At 44.2% G+C, this 19,132-nt stretch overlaps 1 protein-coding gene across 5 annotated transcripts in view; it reads left to right on the forward strand.

Moving 5' to 3' along the window:
• Positions 1 to 19,132, forward strand: part of ppp1r42 (protein phosphatase 1, regulatory subunit 42) — a 223,005-nt gene that overhangs the window by 127,671 nt on the left and 76,202 nt on the right. For all 5 annotated transcript variants that reach the window (XM_070875368.1, XM_070875387.1, XM_070875407.1 and 2 more), the window contains exon 8: positions 8,879 to 9,007. In XM_070875368.1, coding sequence (XP_070731469.1) covers positions 8,879 to 9,007 — 129 coding nt within the window. The remainder of the gene's footprint in view (positions 1 to 8,878; positions 9,008 to 19,132) is intronic.

The following is a 19,132-nucleotide window of genomic DNA, read 5'->3' on the forward strand; positions in this document are numbered from 1 at the left end:
AAATCATTAATGTATATGGTAAATAGCTGTGGTCCCAGCACTGAACACTGCGGCACCCCACTAGTCATTGCCTGCCATTCTGAAAATAACTTGTTTATTCCCACTCTTTGCTTCCTGTCTGCGAACAAGTTCTCTATCCACGTCAATACATTACCCCCAATCCCATGTGCCTTAATTTTGCGCACTAATCTCTCGTGTGGGACCTTATCAAAAGCCTTTTGAAAGTTCAAATACACCACATCCACTGGTTCTCCCTTATCCATTCTACTAGTTACATCCTCAACAAACTCTAGAAGATTTGTCGAGCATGATTTCCCTTTCATAAATCCATGCTGACTTGGACCGATCCTGTCACTGCTTTCCAGATGCGCTGCTATTACATCTTTAATAATTGATTCCAGCATTTTCCCCACCACCGATGTCAGGCTAACCGGTCTATAATTCCCTGTTTTCTCTCCCTCCTTTTTTAAAAAGTGGGCTTACATTAATTATCCTCCAATCCATAGGAACTGATCCAGAGTCCATGGAATGTTGGAAAATGACCACCAATGCATCTACTATTTCTAGGGCCACTTCCTTAAGTACTCTGGGATGCAGATTATCAGGCCCTGGGGATTTATCGGCCTTCAGTCCGTTCAATTTCCCTACACCATTTCCTGACTGGTAAGGATTTCCCTCAGTTCTCCCTTCTCGCTAGACCCTCGGTCCCCTAGTATTTTCGGGAGGTTTTTCGTGTCTTCCTTAGTGAAGACAGAACCAAAGTATTTGGTCAATTTGTCTGCCATTTCCTTGTTCCCCATTATGAATTCACCTGATTCTGACTGCAAGGGACCTATATTAGTCTTCACTAATCTTTCTCTCTTCACATATCTATAGAAGCTTTTGCAGTCAGTTTTTATGTTCCCTGCAAGCTTACTCTCATACTCTAGTTTCGCCTTCCGAATTAAACCCTTAGTCCTCCTCTGCTAAATTCTAAATTTCTCCCCGTCCTCAGGTTTGCTTCTTTTTCTGGCCAATTTATATGCCTCTTCCTCGGATTTAACACTTTCCCTAATTTCCCTTGTTAGCCACGGTTGAGCCACCTTCCCTTTTTTATTCTTACACCACACAGGAATGTACAATTGTTGTAGTTCATCCATGTGATCTTTAAATGTCTGCCATTGCCTATCCACCGTCAACCCTTTAAGTATCATTCTCCAGTCTATCCTAGCCAATTCATGTCTCATACCATCGAAGTTTCCTTTCTTTAAGTTCAAGACCCTAGTCTCTGAATTAATTGTGTCACTCTCCATCTTAATGAAAAATTCTACCATATTATGGTCACTCTTCCTCAAGGGGCCCCGCACGACCAGATTGCTAATTAATCCTCTCTCGTTACACAAGACCCAGTCTAGGATGGCCTGCTCTCTAGTTGGTTCCTCGACATATTGGTCTAGAAAACCATCCCTTATACACTCCAGGAAATCCTCCTCCACAGTATTGCTACCAGTTTCGTTAGTCCAATCAATATGTAGATTAAAGTCATCCATGATAACTGCTGTACCCTTATTGCACGTGTCCCTAATTTCCTGTTTGATGCCATCCCCAACCTCCCTACTACTGTTTGGTGGTCTGTACACAACTCCCACTAATCTTTTCTACCCTTTGGTGTTTCGCAGCTCTACCCATATAGATTCTACATCCTCCACGCTAATATCCTTCCTTGCTATTGCGTTAATCTCCTCTTCAACCAGTAACACTGCCCCTCCTCCTTTTCCTTCCTGTCTGTCCTTCCTCAATATTGAATACCCCTGGATGTTGAGTTCCCAGCCTTGGTTACTCTGGAGCCATATCTCCGTAATCCCAATTGCATCATAGCCGTTAACAGCTATCTGTGCAGTCAATTCAGCCACCTTATTACGAATGCTCCTCACATTGCAACTCAGAGCCTTCAGGTTTGATTTTTTTAACACTCTTTGTCCTTTTTGAATTAAGTTGTAATGTGGCCCTTTTTGATTTTTGCCCTTGATTGCTCTGCCCTCCACTCTTGCTTTTCTCCTTCCTACCTTTTGCTTCTGCCCCCTTTTTACTTCCCTCTGTCTCCCTGCATAGATTCCCATCCCCCTGCCATTTTAGTTTAAATCCTCCCCAACAGCACTAGCAAACACTCCGCCTAGGACATCGGTTCCGGTCCTGCCCAGGTGCAGACCATCCGGTTTGTACTGGTCCTAAACCACCTCCCTCAGAATCAGTTCTAATGTCCTAGGAATTTGAATCCCTCCCCCTTGCACCATTCTTCAAGCCATGTATTCATCTGAGCTATCCTGCAATTGCTACTCTGACTAGCATGTGGCACTGGTAGAAATCCTGAGATTACTACCTTTGAGGTCCTACTTTTTAATTTAACTCCTAGCTCCCTAAATTCAGCTTGTAGGACCTCATCCCGTTTTTTACCTATATCGTTGGTACCTATATGCACCACAACAGCTGGCTGTTCACCTTCCCCCTCCAGAATGCGCTGCACCATGTGCCACCTTCCTCTGCAAAGATGAAAATGCAACTTTTTAGAGAGTATCTTTCTGCTGGGTGGGACATATACCACTGGTCACATTTACAATTGCAATTCCATTGAATAAATGAAAATACAGGTTGAGCCTCCCTTATCCGGTGGGCTGAGTGTCGGCGAGCCCCCGGCGGGCTGAGTGACAGCGGGCCCCAGCAGGCTGAGTGTCAGCTGTCCCCGAGTTGGAGGTTGGCCGCGTTCTGCGCATGCGCCCCCAGCCACCAGAATCATGCCGGATGAGGGATGGTGCCGGATAAGAGAGTCCTGGATAAGGGAGGTCCAATCTGTATCACTTACACTAACTACTTGACCAAGGTCCTGCCACTTCTTTTTACATTGGCCTCTAGATCTCATGGTGGTCACCATTGCACAGTAATCTCTGCAACTTCATTCCAGCGTTTCTTTATTTCTTTGGGTGGAACTTTTATGCGACCTCTGCTTCTGTCCAGCTCCTACCAGCTGTTCTCAATCACAGTAACTAGTGCCTATACTTCTTCCTGTAAGAAATTCTTGGTCCTTGTATCGCGTTGCATCTTGTACTGCTCCGACTGCAATTTTTTCACACCACTCCTTCTCACACACACAACTGGCTCTTTAAAAATAGCCGATTGCCAAATCCGAGCTGTACTGTGCATGCGCGTCCATTGGAACGATGTCAAAAATGTAACTTTTTTTTCCTGCGCATGCGCAGAAGGTGCGGCTTCTGTTTTTGGCGCAGACAGCAGGCTCCACCTCCCGAGGAAACTGGACACGCTGCGTGGCACCAAATTCAAATTATACATCGGGGAAACTTTAGCAAAATATTTCTAGCACATTTCTGGCCTAGAAAAACGGGCATAGCTCTGGCAATATGCCAGAAAACAGGCGTGGGGAAAATTGAACCGAAAATACTTGCTGAAGGGAAGAGATACAAATGCTTCTTTGAGGCTTTAACCAAAGTTTTTTTCATTATATTACAGTATAAACATCTTTTGATGAAAGTTTTTCCACAATTAGCCCATGAAGACTCCAGATAACATGATTTGGTTAATGTGCCAGTAAATGTGATTAAACAGTGTAGAAAAAGAGCTCCCCAAAATAGTTTCCCCACCCTTTCAACAGATAACCAAACCCAGACTGATAAAAATCCCCCTTTCAGGGCAAAGATGATTTACATTTGCAAGCTCCAGAAACCTGTTTTAGTGGCCATTATACAGCTATAGCCTATGATGATATAGCATATGATGATGATGATAGCCTAGAGATTACTGTTGATGTTATTAACTAATGAATGCTTAATGTGTTCATAAGATGTTCCTCTATTTATTTTAACGGGGTGTTAATACATTTAATTTAAATGGGTTAACGCCTCAGTTAAAGTTAAGAGTCAGAGGATGTCCTATGAACGTGTTAAGCATTCATCCACTAATACAACCAAAAATAATACATGGGGCTAGATTTTGCACTTTTGCAGATCGCCCAAAAATGGGCGGTATTTCCGGCGTGGGCGGTAAAAATGGGTTTTCAGATCGCCAGCTTGTCACCCATTTTCAAAGCCCCTAGTCTCCATCTTAAAAATTGGGCGTTACCACGAACGATCTGAAATGGGCGTTAGCGTTAAATCTCTCTGACCTTCTGCTGTAAAGTGTCGCCATCCTTAGCAATGGCATGGCAATGCTCCTTTCCTTCGATTCAGCAGGTCAGGGGTCATCATTACATGTACAGAAGAGGAGACAGAGAGAGAGGGAGCAGAGAGGGACTGAAAGTGTGTGTGGGTGTGGTGTGTGCTTGTTTGGCTGTTGTGGGAGGCACGACTAAGCCTACTAAGCACCAAGAACATAGTTGGCACCGAGTTTTTGTCCAACAAATAATACATAACATGGAAGGGATGGAGGAGGCCCTGAAGCTGTTAGCCAGGAACACTGGTGGCAGAGGGCTCGCAATGGTCCCAGAGCACGGCACTGCACCTCAAGATGCCACACCCCCATTGCCAATGACACATGAGAGCCAGGAGCAACATCTTGCTTCTGGCTCGGAGCACGTTCCCACCTTGGGACCGTCCTCTCCTGTACCCGTCCAAGCAGCGGTTCTGCCATCATCCCCCCCAATGAAGCAGCATCTGAGGAACTCCTCAGCCAGGCAGCTTGGAGTCAGAAGGGGAAGGGGTACAGGTGGGGATGAGAAGCGGGGGGGGGGGGGGGGGGAAGGGTTGTTTTTTACAGATATACTTATGATTTCAGACAAATGGTCAGTTTAAATGTTGTTTATTTAACATAACCTTGTTGCGCATTGGCTCAGATAGCTGCACTGTTACACACTGGTGATTCCTTAACATCAAAGGGTATAATTACACTTAACTTCAATCAACTTAAAGTTTAACTGTCACCAAGGTGAATCACACCATTGATGTATGACCTGCACACCCAGCAGTGTGTCAGCCTTGTAAATACCACCAACGTTCTTTCATGCAAAACGCTCATTTATGAGCTCCTGACTTAAGAGTCCTGCAGCTATGTAACCACCACGGGCCCTTTCCTGCAGTCTACAGGGGGGCGGGGGCATGGCTTTAGCGTTAGCCTGATTGTGTGGCCCAATGTCAGTGTCCTCCTTGTCTTTCTCTTCCTCTCTCTCCTGAGGTGGACCGTCAGACCCTTCTGGCAATTCTTGTCCCCTCCTGATAGCCAAGTTGTGCAGCATGGAGCACACCACCACGAATTAAGCTACCTGCTCAGGATGATATTGGAGCTCGCCTCCTGAGTGGTCCAGGCATCTAAAGCTCTGCTTAAGCACTCCAATGGTTTTCTCGATGCTATTGCGAGTGGATCTTTGGCTCTCGTTGTATCGCTTCTCGGCTTTGGTGTGGGTGTCACACAGGGGGCGTCATCAGCCAGGTGGTGAGGCCATATCCTTTGTCACCAAGCACCCATCATTGACCTTGTGGCTGATTGTTAAACAAGTCAGATACAGTGCTCTCACGCAGGATGTGAGCATCATGGATGCTGCCCGGGAATTTAGCATTCATTGTCATAATAATTTGCTGGTGGTCAACAACGAGTTGCACATTCAGGGTGTGGAATCCCTTGCAGTTCCTGAAAACCTCTGCATCCTGAAAAGGTGCCCGCATCGCTCCCTGCACCCTGGGGAAGTTAGCAATTCAGTAGAATCCTAAAGCACTCTCAGTCTGAACCTCTCTGGTCATAGGGAAGCTAATAAAATCCATCCTGCGTGCGTACAGGGCTTCAGTGACCTGTCTAATGCAGCAATGTGTGGCATGCTGTGACATACCGCAAATGTCGCCAGCTGAGGCCTGAAAAGAACCCAACGCGTAGAACGACAGTGCCGCGGTGACTTTGACCTCGATGGACAGTGTGGTCCTGATGCTGCTGGCAGGCTGCAGATCTCCCCTTATGAGCTGGCATATCTCACTGATAACCTCTTTGTGGAAGCGCAGTCTCCGAAGGCAAGTGGTGTCGCACAAGTTAAGGTAAGACTGCTTCTCCCTGTACTTGCGGGGTGTGTAACGTTTGGTCCTCCTGATCAGTCTGTCACGTCTTACATTGGGCACATGATGCTGTCGAGCGTACCTTCTGCCATCTCGAGTCTGCAGCATGGGAGTGTTCATCAAGAGAGGGTGAGAAAGGGCAGGCCCCACTTCAAAAGCTCTCTATTTTCCACTGATTGTTCACAAAGAATGAATGTCCCAACTAAGACACCTAGCAAATTCCAGTCGTCCACAGTATGATAAGATGTTTGTTCAGATGTTCACATCAACTCCAAAGACCTCCAGAGTACATCCGAACTCCCCCGAGATTGAAGCAGAGCAGCCTTTTAAATGATGCGACATGTGATTTAAAACATGGCGTCCATACCGCTGTGAGTAGTTCCGGTTAGTTCCACTTTTTCCCAGCTTTTTTTTCGGCAAGCGATATTATGGGCAAGATGTGTGCGAGGTGCCGAAAGTAAGGATGGGCGATATACTGGGCGTTAGTTTCGGCAAATGTGATCTTTACGACAAAACACAGTGGCCGAGCGGTATTATTAAATCTCGGCGTTAATTACATAGAAACATAGAAAATAGGTGTAGGAGTAGGCCATTCGGCCCTTCGAGCCTGCACCACCATTCAATATGATCATGGCTGATCATTCACCTCAGTACCCCTTTCCCGCTTTCTCTCCATACTCCTTGATCCCTTTAGCCATAAGGGTCATATCTAACTCCCTTTTGAATATATCCAATGAACTGGCATCAACGACTCTCTGCAGCAGGGAATTCATGACCTCAACCTGCAGAACCAACCAAATTATTCATCCTGTGGACTCAAACCCGGCAAGTACTGTACACAGCATGATACCTTTCACAGGTAAGACTGTAGAACGTGGCTCTGCCCAAGCAGAGAGCACAGACCTCAGGGTTCCAGAACTCAGAGTCCGCCAAGAGTAGCACCATGCTGGCATTGCGGAAACATAGAAAATAGGTGCAGGAGTATGCCATTTGTCCCTTCAAGCCTGCACCAGCATTCAATAAGATCATGGTTCATCATTCACCTCAGTACCCCTTTCCTGCTTTCTCTCCATACCCCTTGACCCCCTTAGCCGTAAGGGCCATATCTAATTCCCTCTTGAATATATCCGATGAACTGGCATCAACGACTCTCTGCGATAGGGAATTGCACAGGTTACCATCTCTCTGAGTGAAGAAGTTTCTCATCTCAGTCCTAAATGGCCTACCCCTTATCCTAAGACTGTGTCCCCTGGTTCTGGACTTCCCCAACATCGGGAAAATTCTTCCCGCATCTAACCTGTCCCGTCCCATCAGAACCTATGAGATCCCCTCTCATCCTTCTAAACACCAGTGTATAAAGGCCCAGTTGATCCAGTCTCTCCTCATATATCAGTCCAGCCATTCCTGGAATCAGTCTGGTGAACCTTCGCTGCACTCCCTCAATAGCAAGAACGTCCTTCCTCAGATTAAGAGACCAAAACTGAACACAATATTCCAGGTGAGGCCTCACCAAGGCCCTGTACAGTTGCAGTAAGACCTCCCTGCTCCTATACTCAAATCCCCTAGCTATGAAGGCCAACATGCCATTTGCCTTCTTCACCGCCTGCTGTACCTGCATGCCAACTTTCAATGACTGATGAACCATGGCACCCAAATCTCATTGCACCTCCCCTTTTCCTAATCTGCCACCATTCAGATAATATTCTGCCTTCATGTTTTTGCCACCATTTATCCACATTATACTGCATCTGCCATGCATTTGCCCATTCACCTAACCTGTCCAAATCACCCTGCAGCCTCTTAGCATCCTCCTCACAGCTCACACCACCACCCAGTTTAGTGTCATCTGCAAACTGGAGATATTACACTCAATTCCTTCATCTAAATCGTTAATGTATATTGTAAAGAGCTGGGATCCCAGCACTGAGCCCTGCGGCACTCCACTAGTCACTGCCTCCCATTCTGAAAAGGACCCGTTTATCCCGACTCTCTGCTTCCTGTCTGCCAACCAATTCTCTATCCATGCCAGTACATTACCCCCAATACCATGTGCTTTGATTTTGCACACTAATCTCTTATGTAGGACCTTGTCAAAGGCCTTTTGAAAGTCCAAATACACCACATCCATTGGTTCTCCCTTGTCCACTCTACATCCTCAAAAAATTCTAGATTTGTCAAGCATGATTTCCCTTTCATAAATCCATGCTGACTTGGACCGATCCTGTCATTGCTTTCCAAATGCGCTGCTATTTCCATGGCGAAAGTAACGCTGGGCGATATTATATGCGTTGGGATCGCCCATTCTGATGATTCCACCCTAAAAAAATGGGTGGGCGGTATTTTTTCTCGGCGTTATGCACATGCGGAAAGTAAATCTCGGCGATAAGTGACTGAGAAATGGGCGTCAGTCTCCATTTTGTGGCTAAATAGGCGATATCTGGGCATTACACATCATTTCAGCATTAAAATGGATGTTAAGTGGGTATTATGCATGCAAAGATAATGGCAAATCTAGCCCATAGACTTGAATTTTGCAGAGTATTTTATCTCTGCTTATGCATTTATTATGATAACACTGCAGAGAGAGATAAATAATTAAGTTACCTTGGCATTTAATAGTTCTCACATAGTTTTCTTTTTAATTATACTTGTTTATCTTGTAGGTTTGTTAATTGTTCATGACTTATAACAAATCTGATTTATTTTATTGTCACTGATCATTCTGAAAGTCTGATTCTGTATCTGTTAGGATTTCATAGTGCTGTTGAAATGAACTGATTGAAATGAATGACCATCTTTGGTTGTTGCTTGTTTTCAGCTGACCTTGTATTTTAAAGCGTTCTTTTTATCTGCAGAAGTCCTTGATGGAAAGGAGGTAAATAATACAGCCAGGCAGTTTTTATTGAACTGGAAAGCTTTCCGAGAAACCAAGAAGAAAATTGCCCAGGAAAAGGCAAACAAGCAGGAAGTTGAACAAAAGTTAGGTAATTTGCATAGAAAGAATAATTGTTTTAACCACTTTATTCTCAATTAGACGTTGGAAATCTGATGTTGAAACAGTGGTACCAAAATACAAATATTTTATTCTGAGGAAGTTATATTGAATGTATTGTATCACATATGAAACAGTTCAAGCGAAAAGATATGGCAGAACTTATGAAAACAATGATTCATTTGCATCTTCTTAAGACTCCTCTCCAACCAACCATTTTTGTACATTTACAAGACTTTTTGCAATTACTTTTTTCATAGTTGTATAAATGCTTCCTACTTCCAGATGTTTGGATTATTTATTTTCTGCTCACTAATTTCATCTCGCAGTAAAACAGGATATAGATTATTTGGTTTACATAATTCAGTGAGGCAGACACCCCAGGTTATCAAATAATTCACATTTTATTTTCAGTGAAACGATTTTCAATCTGCTCAATCAAACATAATTGTAAAATTTAATGCGAAATACCGAGAAAACTGAAGTAAAAATGGGTGAAATGGGCTTTCATCCCATTAGGCTGAACTGAATTGAATCTAGATTATTGAGTTAAAAGTTTTCTCTCTACTACTACTTGTGAGGATCTCAAATAATGAAATCAATTTAGGCCAGTGGATGGGGCTACAACAGAAAACAAACTTTAATGCAATATAAATTTGTACCAAATTGACACTCTAATGGTACGTTCAAACTCCACAAGTTTAGCATTGGTCCAAGGCAAAACCACTTCAAACTGCAAAACTTGCCATGTAAATGGGTTGTAAGGTCCAAACTGACTCTAGAGAGTCTCACTCCGCTTCATTGCAGTGTTGAGTTAGACCCCGATATCAGATTCAGGCTGCATTTACCTCTAACGAACTACTGCAAAGTTAGCCAGTGTGGGAAATCTTGCAAGATCCATCCACAGCTATGCTTGTCATAGAAACATAGAAGTAGGCCATTCGGCCCTTCAAGACTGCACCGCCATTCAATGAGTTCATGGCTGAACATGCAACTTCAGTACCCCATTCCTGCTTTCTCGCCATACTCCTTGATCCCCCAAGTAGTAAGGACGACATCTAACTCCTTTTTGAATATATTTAGTGAATTGGCCTCAACAACTTTCTGTGGTAGAGAATTCCACATGTTCACCACTCTCTGGGTTTAGAAGTTTCTCCTCATCTCGGTCCTAAATGGCTTACCCCTTATCCTTAGACTGTGACCCCTGGTTCTGGACTTCCTCAACATTGGGAACATTCTTCCTGCATCTAACCTGTCTAAACCCGTCAGAATTTTAAACGTTTCTATGAGATCCCCTCTCATTCTTCTGAACTCCAGCGAATACAAGCCCAGTTGATCCAGTCTTTCTTGATAGGTCAGTCCCACCATCCCGGGAATCAGTCTGGTGAACCTTCGCTGCACTCCCTCAATAGCAAGAATGTCCTTCCTCAAGTTATGAAACCAAAACTGTACACAATACTCCAGGTGTGGCCTCACCCAGGCCCTGTACAACTGTAGTAACACCTCCCTGCCCCTGTACTCAAATCCCCTCGCTATGAAGGCCAACATGCCATTTGCTTTCTTAACCGCCTGCTATACCTGCATATCAACCTTCAATGACTGATGTACCATGACACCCAGGTCTCGTTGCACCTTCCCTTTTCCTAATCTGTCACCATTAAGATAATAGTCTGTCTCTGTTTTTACCACCAAAGTGGATAACCTCACATTTATCCACATTATACTTCATCTGCCATGCATTTGCCCACTCACCTAACCTATCCAAGTCACTCTGCAGCCTCATTGCATCCTCCTCGCAGCTCACACTGCCACCCAACTTAGTGTCATCCACAAATTTGGAGATACTACATTTAATCCCCTCGTCTAAATCATTAATGTACAATGTAAACAGCTGGGGCCCCAGCACAGAACCTTGCGGTACCCCACTAGTCACTGCCTGCCATTCTGAAAAGTACCCATTTACTCCTACTCTTTGCTTCCTGTCTGACAACCAGTTCTCAATCCATGTCAGCACACTACCCCCAATCCCATGTGCTTTAACTTTGCACATTAATCTCTTGTTTGGGACCTTGTCGAAAGCCTTCTGAAATTCCAAATATACCACACCAACTGGTTCTCCCTTGTCCACTCTACTGGAAACATCCTCAAAAAATTCCAAAAGATTTGTCAAGCATGATTTCCCTTTCACAAATCCATGCTGACTTGGACCTATCATGTCACCTCTTTCCAAATGCGCTGCTATGACATCCTTAATAATTGATTCCATCATTTTACTCACTACTGATGTCAGGCTGACCGGTCTATAACTCCCGGTTTTCTCTCTCCCTCCTTTTTTAAAAAGTGGGTTTACATTGGCTACCCTCCACTCGATAGGAACTGATCCAGAGTCTATGGAATGTTGGAAAATGACTGTCAATGAATCCGCTATTTCCAAGGCCACCTCTTTAAGTACTCTGGGATGCAGTCCATCAGGCCCAGGGGATTTATCGGCCTTCAATCCCATCAATTTCCCCAACACAATTTCCCGACTAATAAGGATTTCCCTCAGTTCCTCCTTCTTACTGGACCCTCTGACCCCTTTTATATCCGGGAGGTTGTTTGTGTCTTGCTTAGTGAATACCGAACCAAAGTACTTGTTCAATTGGTCTGCCATTTTTTTGTTCCCCGTTATGACTTCCCCTGATTCTGACTGCAGGGGACCTACGTTTGTCTTTACTAACCTTTTTCTCTTTACATATCTATAGAAACTTTTGCAGTCCGTTTTAATGTTCCTTGCAAGCATCCTCTCGTACTCTATTTTCCCTGCCCTAATCAAACCCTTTGTCCTCCTCTGCTGAGTTCTAAATTTCTCCCAGTCCCCAGGTTCACTGCTATTTCTGGCCAATTTGTATGCCACTTCCTTGGCTTTAATACTATACTTGATTTCCCTTGATAGCCACGATTGAGCCACCTTCCCTTTTTTATTTTTACGCCAGACAGGGATGTACAATTTTGTAGTTCATCCATGCGGTCTCTAAATGTCTGCCATTGCCCATCCACAATCAACCTCTTAAGTATCATTCGCCAATCTATCCTAGCCAATTCACGCCTCATACCTTCAAAGTTACCCTTCTTTAAGTTCTGGACCATGGTCTCTGAATTAACTGTTTCATTCTCCATCCTAATGTAGAATTCCACCATATTATGGTCACTCTTCCCCAAGGGGCCTCACACAACGAGATTGCTAATTAATCCCCTCTCATTACAGAACACCCAGTCTAAGATCGCCTCCCCCCTAGTTGGTTCCTCAACATATTGGTCTAGAAAACCATCCCTTATGCACTCCAGGAAATCCTCCTCCACCGTATTGCTTCCAGTTTGGTTAGCCCAATCTATATACATATTAAAGTCACCCATGATAACTGCTGCACCTTTATTGCATGCACCCCTAATTTCCTGTTTGATGCCACCCCCAACATCACTACTACTGTTTGGAGGTCTGTACACAACTCCCAGTCTCTCCTTGCTACTAAACATAGAAACATAGTAACATAGAAAATAGGTGCATAAGCAGGCGATTCAGCCCTTCGAGCCTGCACTACCATTCAATATGATCATGACTGATCATGCAATTTCAGTACCCCACTCCTGCCTTCTCTCCATACCCCCTGATCCCTTTAGCCGTAAGGGCCACATCTAACTCCCTTTTGAATATATCCAACGAACTGGACTCAACAACTTTCTGTAGTAGAGAATTCCATAGGTTCACAATTCTCTGGATGAAAAAGTTTTTCCTCATCTCGGTCCTAGATGGCTTACCCCTTATCCTTAGACTGTGACCCCTGGTTCTGGACTTCCCCAACATCGGGAACATTCTTCCTGCATCTAACCTGTCCAATCCTGTCAGAATTTTATATGCTTCTGTGAGATCCCCTCTCATTTTTCTAAATTCAAGTGAATATAAGCCTAGTCGATCCAGTCTTTCTTCATGTCAATCCTGCCATCCCGAGAATCAGTCTGGTGAACCTTCGCCGCACTCGCTCAACAGCAAGAATGTCCTTCCTCAGATTAGGAGACCAAAACTGCACACAATACTCAAGGTGTGGTCTCATCAAAGCCCTGTACAACTGCAATAAGACCTCCCTGTTCCTATACTCTAATCCTCTCGCTATGAAGGCCAACATGCCATTTGCTTTCTTTACTGCCTGCTGTACCTGCATGTCTACTTTCAATGACTGATGTACCATGACACCCAGGTCTCGTTGCACCTCCCCTTTTACTAATCTGCCACCATTCAGATAATAATCTGCCTTCCTGTTTTTGCCACCAAAGTGGATAACCTCACATTTATCCACATTATACTGCATCTGCCATGCATTTGCCCACTCACCTAACCTGTCCTAGTCACCCTGCAGCCTCTTAGCATCCTACTCACAGCTCACACTGCCACCCAACTTAGTGTCATCTGCAAACTTGGAGATTACATTCAATTCCTTCGTCTAAATTATTAATATATGTTGTAAATAGCTGGGGTCCCAGCACTGAACCTTGCGATACCCCACTAGTCACTGCCTGCCATTCTGAAAAGGACCCGTTTATTTCCACTCTTTGCTTCCTGTCTGCCAACCAGTTCTCTATTCACGTCAATACATTATCCCCAATCCCATGTGCCTTAATTTTGCACACTAATCTCTTGTGTGGGACCTTGTCAAAAGCCTTTTGAAAGTCCAAATACACCACATCCACTGGTTCTCCCTTATCCGCTCTACTAGTTACATGCTCAAAAAATTCTAGAAGATTTGTCAAGCATGATTTCCCTTTCATAAATCCATGCTGACTTGGACCGATCCTGCCACTGCTTTCCAAATGCACTGCTATTATATCTTTAATAATTGATTCCAGCATTTTCCCCACTATCGATGTCAGGCTAACCAGTCTATAATTCCCTGTTTTCTCCCTCCCTCCTTTTTTAAAAAGTGGGGTTACACTAGCTACCCTCCAATCCATAGGAACTGATCCAGAGTCCATGGAATTTTGGAAAATGACCACTTCCTTAAGTACTCTGGGAGCAGACTATCAGGCCTTGGGGATTTATCGGCCTTCAATCCCATCAATTTCCCTAACACCATTTCCTGACTAATAAGGATTTCCCTCAGTTCCTCCTTCTCGCTAGACCCTCGGTCCCCTAGTATTTTCGGGAGGTTATTTGTGTCTTCCTTAGTGAAGACAGAACCAAAATATTTGTTCAATTGGTCTGCCATTTCCTTGTTCCCCATTATGAATTCACCTGATTCTGACTGCAAGGGACCTACACTAGTCTTCACTAATCTTTTTCTCTTCACATATCTATAGAAGCTTTTGCAGTCAGTTTTTATGTTCCCTGCAAGCTTACTCTCATACTCTATTTTCTCCCTCCTAATTAAACCCTAATCATCCTCTGCTGAATTCTAAATTTCTCCCAGTCCTCAGGTTTGCTGCTTTTTCTGGCCAATTTATATGCCTCTTCCTTGGATTTAACACTATCCCTAATTTCCCTTGTTAGCTACAGTTGAGCCACCTTCTCCGTTTTATTTTTATGTCAGACAGGGATGTACAATTGTTGAAGTTCATCCACGTGATCTTTAGATGGCTGCCATTACCTGTCTACCGTCAACCCTTTAAGTATCATTCGCCAATCTATCCTAGCCAATTCACGTCTTATCCCACCGAAGTTACCTTTCTTTAAGTTCAGGACCCAATGTCTCTGAATTAACTGTGTCACTCTCCATCTTAATGAAGAATTGTACCATATTATGGTCACTCTTCCCCAAGGGGCCTCGCACGACAAGATTGCTAATTAATCCTCTCTCATTACACAAGACCCAGTCTAGGATGGCCTGCTCGCTAGTTGGTTCCTTGACATATTGGTCTTGAAAACCATCCCTTTTACACTCCAGAAAATTCTCCTCCACAGTATTGCTACCAATTTGGTTAGCCCAATCTATATGTAGCTTAAAGTCACGCATGATAACTGCTGTACCTTTACTGCACGCATCCCTAATTTCCTGTTTGATGCCATCCCCAACCTCACTACTACTGTTTGGTGGTCTGTACGCAACTCCCACTTTCTCCCCGTTGGTGTTTCGCAGCTCTACCCATATAGATTCCAAGACATCGCTGTCTCATCAAAAGCTTAAAATTTAACTCTAAAAGTTTCAAATTCGCAATTTAACTGCTCCCAATACCTCTCCAGCTCCCGACTCAGGTTCTTCTGAAATTGTCAAGACTGCTCCAATTCAACATACCGTTTCTGCTACCAAGTCTCTATCTGAGGATGTTACTTCTGCCACCAGGTCTTTTTTGCCACAGAGTCTCTATTCTGCAATGCTCTGCTCTACCACCTCACCAACTTCAGCTCCACTCCTTTTTGATCTTTGCTCCTGTCCCCTACTTTGAGACTCTGTTCTGTGCACCTTGGCTGCTTTAAGACACCAGCACTGCCTGTAATCAGATAAACGGGCCATTGCTATTCCTACTCACTCGATCTACTCTCTGCCTCTTTATGCATAAACAGGCCTCACCTTCTCCCACATGTGTCTTGTCCTTCAATCTGTCCTCTGCTCTATTGTTCCTGCCTGAGGCTCTGCTCAAATGAAACCAGGTAGGGAGTAGATAAGTTAATTGGGTGATTGGTGAAAATTCCAAGAGGAAAGTAGGACCGTATAGCTGCTAAGAGGAGTGACACACAACTCCGCTGGTAAAAAGTCTCCTCTCTGAAGCCCGGTACTAAAAAGACTCAGTAGTTTCCAACAGTGAAGACACTCTGTAGCCTCAGACCGCCACTTGTGTCTTTACTTATGTAACATAATTACTACCACAATGTCCACCTGGGTGTGCATATTGGCTGCCACCTGAGGTCCCTATCCCTGCTGGTTGCCTTCTGGATCTCTGCTCTCTTCATGAACTATAACTTCTGCCTCTGCCTCCCTTCTCTTTCCCTTTTATACTGCAACATACCTTTGTGCTTCCCACTTCATTAAACCTGCCATTGCTACAGGGTCCAATCACTCCTAGATATGCCCACAGTGTATATCTGTTACTTCATCGCCGCTGGGTCAAAATCCTGGAACTCCCTCCCTGAAAACACTGTGGGAGTACCTTCACCACACAGACTGCAGTGGTTCAAGAAGACGACTCACCACTACCTTCTTGAGGGGAAATAGGAATGGGCAATAAATGCTACAGCGACACCCACATCCCAAGAATGATTTTTTTTTAAATCCGACTCACCCATGGAAAAAAAGAACCTTCCAGTCCTCTCACCAGTTCATTCACTAATTCCCAACTTACTTCTTTCTGTCCTGCCCACAGTACCAATATTGACCAAGTCAAAGTCACCAATGGCATCTCCTTAACTGTGTCCATGGCATGATTTCCCTACTTATTCTCACAACAATCCTCAACTATCTGTAACAAAAACAGAAAATGCTGGAAATACTCAGCAGGTCAGGCAGCATTTGTGGAGCGAGACACAGAGTTAATATTTCAGGTCGATAACCTTTTGTCAGAACTGCAAAAAGTTAGAGATGGAACCGGTTTTAAGCAAGTACAGGGACAGGAGGGAAGGGAGTAAAGGGAAGGTCCCTGATCGGGTGGAAGGCAAGAGAGATTAAATGACAAAAGATATGGTACTGCAAGGCAAAAGGAGATGGTAATGGGACAAATAAAGAAACAAAAGATGGGTATAGAGTAGGTGTAAATTGGAATAGCAGAATCATCAACAACTGCCATCCTAAAAATGGGGGCAGAAATTATGTTCTGAAATTGTTGAGTTCAATAGAAACATAGAAAATAGGTACAGGGGAAGCCCATTCGGCCCTTCGAGCCTGCACCACCATTCAATTTATGGCTGATCATTCCCTCAGTACCCCTTTCCTGCTTTCTCTCCATACCCCTTGATCCCCTTAGCCGTAAGGGCCATATCTAACTCCCTCTTGAATATATCCAATGAACTGGCATCAACAACTCTCTGCGGCAGGGAATTCCACAGGCTAACAACTCTCTGAGTGAAGAGGTTTCTCCTCATCTCAGTCCTAAATGGACTACCCCTTATCCTAAGACTGTTTCCTGGTTCTGGACTTCCCCAACATCGGGAACATTCTACCCACATCTAACCTGTCTTGTCCCGTCAGAATCTTATATGTTTCTATGTGATCCCCTCTCATTCTTCTAAACTCCAATGTATAAAGGCCCAGTTGATCCAGTCTCTCCTCATATATCAGTCCTGCCATCCCGGGAATCAGTCTGGTGAACCTTCGCTGCACAACCTCAATAGCAAGAATGTCCTTCCTCAGATTAGGAGACCAAAACTAATACAATATTCCAGGTGATGCCTCACAAAGGCCCTGTACAACTGCAGTAAGACCTCCCTGCTCCTACACTCAAACCCCCTAGCTATGAAGGCCAACATACCATTTGCCTTCTTCACCACCTGCTGTACCTGTATGCCAACTTGCAATGACTGATGAACCATGACACCCAGGTCTCGTTGCACCTCCCCTTTTCCTAATCTGCCGCCATTCAGATAATATTCTGCCTTCGCGTTTTTGCCCCCAAAGTGGATAACCTCACATTTATCCACATTATACTGCATCTGCCATGCATTTGCCCATTCACCTAACCTTTCCAAGTCACCCTGCAGCCTCCTAGCATCCCCCTCACAGCTCACACCGCCACCCAGTTTAGTGTCATCTGCAAACTTAGAGATATTACACTCAATTCCTTCATCCAAATCATTGATGTATATTGTAAAGAGTTGGGGTCCGAGCAGTGAGCACTGCGGCACTCCACTAGTCACTGTCTGCCATTCTGAAAAGGACCCGTTTATCCCGACTCTCTGCTTCCTGTCTGCCAACCAGTTCTCTATCCACGTCAGTATATTACCCCCAATACCATGTGCTTTGATTTTGCACACCAATCTCTTGTGTGGGACCTTGTCAAAAGCCTTTTGAAAGTCCAAATGTTGAGTCTGGAAGGCTGGCGTTCTTCACTTATCGACAGCTTTCAATTGTATCAGTCCCACCTTCAAGAACGTTCTTTCTAAACCTCATCTTCTCCTCTGATGTTTTACTTTGTATGTGGGCTTTGCTCTGCCTGATTTGGAAGTGTTTGATGTTGAAGCCATAGATAACATATATTAAAATGGTGCTTTTCACATTGCTACCTTTATTAGCAAAAAAAATTAAGTTTAAAAAAAAAAAAATGCTTTCCTTATGGGTACTTTCGTAATATGTTTGTTGATTATGCTAAGCTATATGTCCAAGTGACCAACATTTAAAAGTTAGGATATGTCATTTGTCAAGACATCACATCCTGCAAGAAAACATACAAATTCCTACACTTACCATATGTAGTGCATCATCATCATCAAAGGCAGTCCCTTGAAATCGAGGAAGACTTGCTTCCATTCTAAAAGTGAGTTCCCAGGTGGCTGTACAGTCCAATGCGGGAATTACAGTCTAATGTGGGAATTGTAGTGCAGTTGGCTGTTCGAATATTAATTTCATTGAAAGATATAATATTCTGAGAGGGCTTGACAGAGTAGATATTGAGAGGCTGTTTCCCAAGGCTGGAGCGTCTAGGGAGCAGAGTCTTAGGTTAAGGGGTCGGCCATTTAGGACTGAGATGAGGAGAGATTTCTTCACTGAGGGTTGTGGATCTTTGGAATTCTCTACCCTAGAGGGCTGTGGATGTTCAGTCGTGAGTATATTCAAGGCTGAGATCGATAGATTTTTGGATTCTAAAGGAATCAAGGAATATGATCCACAGATCCCTATAGGTAGCAGGACAGGTAGATAAGGCGGTTAAGAAGGCATATGGAATACTTGCCTTTATTAGTCGAGGCATGGAATACAAGAGCAAGGAGGTTATGCTTGAACTGTATAAAACACTGGTTAGACCGCAGCTCAAGTACTGTGTGCAGTTCTGGTCACCACATTACAGGACATATGTGATTGCACTGGAAAGGGTGCAGAGGAGATTTACAAGAATGTTGCCTGGACTGGAGAATTTTGGCAATGAGGAAAGATTGGAGATGCTGGGTCTGTTTTCTTTGGAACAAAGGAGGCTGAGGGGAGGCCTGATTGAGGTGTATAAAATT

Source organism: Pristiophorus japonicus, chromosome 1 (assembly GCF_044704955.1).
Source record: "Pristiophorus japonicus isolate sPriJap1 chromosome 1, sPriJap1.hap1, whole genome shotgun sequence".
NCBI lineage: Eukaryota > Metazoa > Chordata > Chondrichthyes > Pristiophoridae > Pristiophorus > Pristiophorus japonicus.